The sequence below is a fragment of the Nestor notabilis genome, unplaced genomic scaffold (genome assembly GCF_000696875.1).
Source record: "Nestor notabilis isolate BGI_N333 unplaced genomic scaffold, ASM69687v1 scaffold27597, whole genome shotgun sequence".
NCBI classification, from domain to species: Eukaryota; Metazoa; Chordata; class Aves; order Psittaciformes; family Psittacidae; genus Nestor; species Nestor notabilis.
This window is the reverse complement of record NW_009935654.1, coordinates 20,649-23,603: the sequence shown is the minus strand read 5'-3', so window position 1 is coordinate 23,603 and position 2,955 is coordinate 20,649. Positions and strand designations below refer to the sequence as shown.

General features: G+C 48.1%; 1 protein-coding gene across 1 annotated transcript in view; it reads left to right on the top strand.

The window, feature by feature from the left end:
* LOC104408367 (villin-1-like) overlaps window positions 1-2,955 on the top strand; it is a 34,857-nt gene that overhangs the window by 23,655 nt on the left and 8,247 nt on the right. The window contains exons 11-14 of the mRNA XM_010017950.1: window positions 447-547; window positions 1,158-1,295; window positions 1,789-1,947; window positions 2,824-2,954. Coding sequence (XP_010016252.1) covers window positions 447-547; window positions 1,158-1,295; window positions 1,789-1,947; window positions 2,824-2,954 — 529 coding nt within the window. The remainder of the gene's footprint in view (window positions 1-446; window positions 548-1,157; window positions 1,296-1,788; window positions 1,948-2,823; window position 2,955) is intronic.

Below are 2,955 nucleotides of genomic sequence, written 5' to 3'. Positions count from 1 at the left end.
CTTGCCCTTGCAGTTTCTCGCTGTTTTCTCCTCCTCTGTCTCTCTCTGCTGTCCATAAATACTCTCTCCCTTTATCAAAAGCTGGAAAAATGTAGCCATTTTATTTCTGAAAGCAATATTTTGGAAGGAATGAAATATATATAGATCTGGAAAACAATTATGAATTTTCGGTCAGGAGACAACTAATATTTTTACTAGCCAGTCATCACTGGAATGTGTATATGGCCACTTGCCAACCTGTAACAGGTCGACACTGGAGTGTGCGAGCTCTTACATAGTCCAAAATCAGTATTAGCTTACTGGTGGCAAGACTGGCTTCTTGCAACTTGTCCTGGGTTTTTCCTCACATGTAAAAGAATCATGTGCATGTGTGAGGGTGATGCAGGGGATTTGTATGTTATTGTGCATTCACTGGGTTCTTGTTTTTATTCTGCTGGTGAATGCAGCCAAGGTGGAGCAGGTGAAGTTTGACACCACTCAGCTCCATGCCAGACCGGAGCTAGCTGCTGAGCAGAGAATGGTAGATGATGCCACCGGGGAGATAGAGGTGAGAGAGCTTCTTTTGCTGGCAGAGGATGCGATAATCAGCATTTCACACAGAGCAGCTGTATAGAGCTGTGATGCTGTGCCCACCTACCCTTCCCGAGGAAGCACAGCTGCAGCCAGAGCAAAGTGCTTGTGAACTCTAATGCATCAGTTAGAGTAGCTCAGGGGCATTTCTCCTCCAACCAGTGGAGCAAAGCAGCCACCATGATGATTCCTTTCCTGCCATGTGTGTGTGTCATGAGACTGATATAGTCAACCCCCTTCTCACTCTCTCTATTCAAGCCACATCAACCAAACTTATGTAGAGCAGAAGTCCCTCTTCCGTTCTTGTGGCCTCCCATGAAGGTGGAGCTGGATGGGAGAGGGGCTGTGGGGCTGAGAGGGAGCTGGAGGCTGCTCCTCCTTGAGGACTGCTGAAAATCCATTTAATGGCACATGTATTGTGACAGTCACTGGAGAAAACTGCCTTTGTCAACAAGCATTTAGTCAAGCTGGGGGAACTGGCATCCAGGAGAGGGAGGAAGGGTTATCTTTCCAGCTGAAGACCTGAACTTCAGTGGCCTGCTAGCAAAGGGTCTGTTCTCTGTCTTCACATTGTTTTCTTCCCCTAGGTGTGGAGGATTGAGGACTTGCAAATGCAGCCAGTGAATCCCAAGACATATGGGCAGTTCTATGGGGGTGATTGCTACTTGGTCCTGTACACCTACCTGAGATCAGGCAGGCCTCACTATGTCCTCTACATGTGGCAGGTAGGTCAAACAGAAGCAGTGTTTGTGCCTTCTGTAACACTAAAACCGAAAGAAGCAATTGCACTAGAAGTCCCAACCCAAGCATCCAGAAGAACTCAGGTACCCTTTGGTCCTCAGTTGTCCATTGCAAATATCTCAAGATGGTATCGGACTGAGAGCCAGCAGTGTCAGACAGAAAAAGTGAAGGATTACGGTGCTTACAGTGCTGAGGTCAAACTTTGCAGTCTTTCAGGGAAACATGGGGGTATATAAATATCTCTGATTTCCTTTTTAAAGCATTTTTTCCTCTCCTGGAACATGGAGAGAAGCTTTGAAAATGGGATGTTGAAGTCTCCAAAACCAGGATGCAAGTGAAATTTAAACGTCTGGAAGTTTTAACTCCGATGTCATGATATTATATGCAGGGCTTTGGACTGGCAAGGTTTTACACCATGCAGAGCTTTATACCCTTCCTGTCATCACACTGCATGTGACATCTGTCTCTCTTCCCCAGGGCCGCCATGCCTCTGTGGATGAAATCACCGCCTGCGCCCTCAATGCCATCGAGCTGGACAAGAAGCACGGGGACGAGGCTGTGCAGGTGCGCGTGACAATGGGCAAGGAGCCCGCACACTTCCTGGCCATCTTCAAGGGCAAGCTGATCATTTACGAGGTAACGTGGCTTTGTGTGCGCGGGCAGTGGGAGGTGCAAACACCAGCGATGGCTTGGCAGTTGGAATGGAAAGAGTCCAGAAAAACAGGCTGATATTCAGTTAAGGACGCTGCCAGGCCTGCATGGGCTGGCAGATGGAAGCAGTGGAACATTTCTACTACTTCCCAAGTGGCCTGAGCGCCATATGTGTAAATACAGTCCTGGACTGACCCAAACTCAGCTGTCCACCCCTGAGCTCCAACGTTAACGTGTGATGTTCTTTACAACTCTATCCCAAAATATTTTGCAGAGTTATAAGGAGAAAATCATTCTGTGAGTTACAAATAACACTATCCAAGCAAGGATATGCAAAATAGCCTACAAACGGTTACATGATTTGAATTGTCCCCACCTGAATTATATCACATTAACTACTAACCCACTTCACTTGCTGCAGTGGCTGCTGACATCTGTGGTGGATACATTGCAAATGGCTGGGGAAAAGGGGGATTGCCCTCAGCTCCCATCATCGGTCCCACCATACAGTCTCCGTGGCAGATGTTCAGTAAGCCAAGCACAGCTGCCTTGCCCAGTCTACATGGCATATGTTTTGCAGGCACTAAGATCTGCTCACACTGAACTTGAGCATCTTGATGGGAGATGGTCAAGGCTCAGAGTAATCAGGGAGAAAAGTGGAAGTTACGCCATGTGAGTTTTATTCTGACCTGAAAGCAGAAGGTATTTGGATTTCCTCACTGGCTCTGTGCAGGACCATGTTCCATCATTACAGCAGCGTAGAGGGCTGTGAGCCCAAAACTCTTCCTCAAATCAGTTGCACTCTGGATTCGCGTGTCCTCCTCACCTCTCAGTACCATCCTTCCCTCTGTTTCCTTGCAGGGTGGCACAAGCCGGGCTCAGAAGAGCTCACCTGAGCCAGCAATCCGCCTCTTCCAGGTGAGAGGCACAGATGAGATGAACACAAAGGCCACAGAGGTGCCAGCCAGGGCCTCCTCACTCAATTCCAACGAT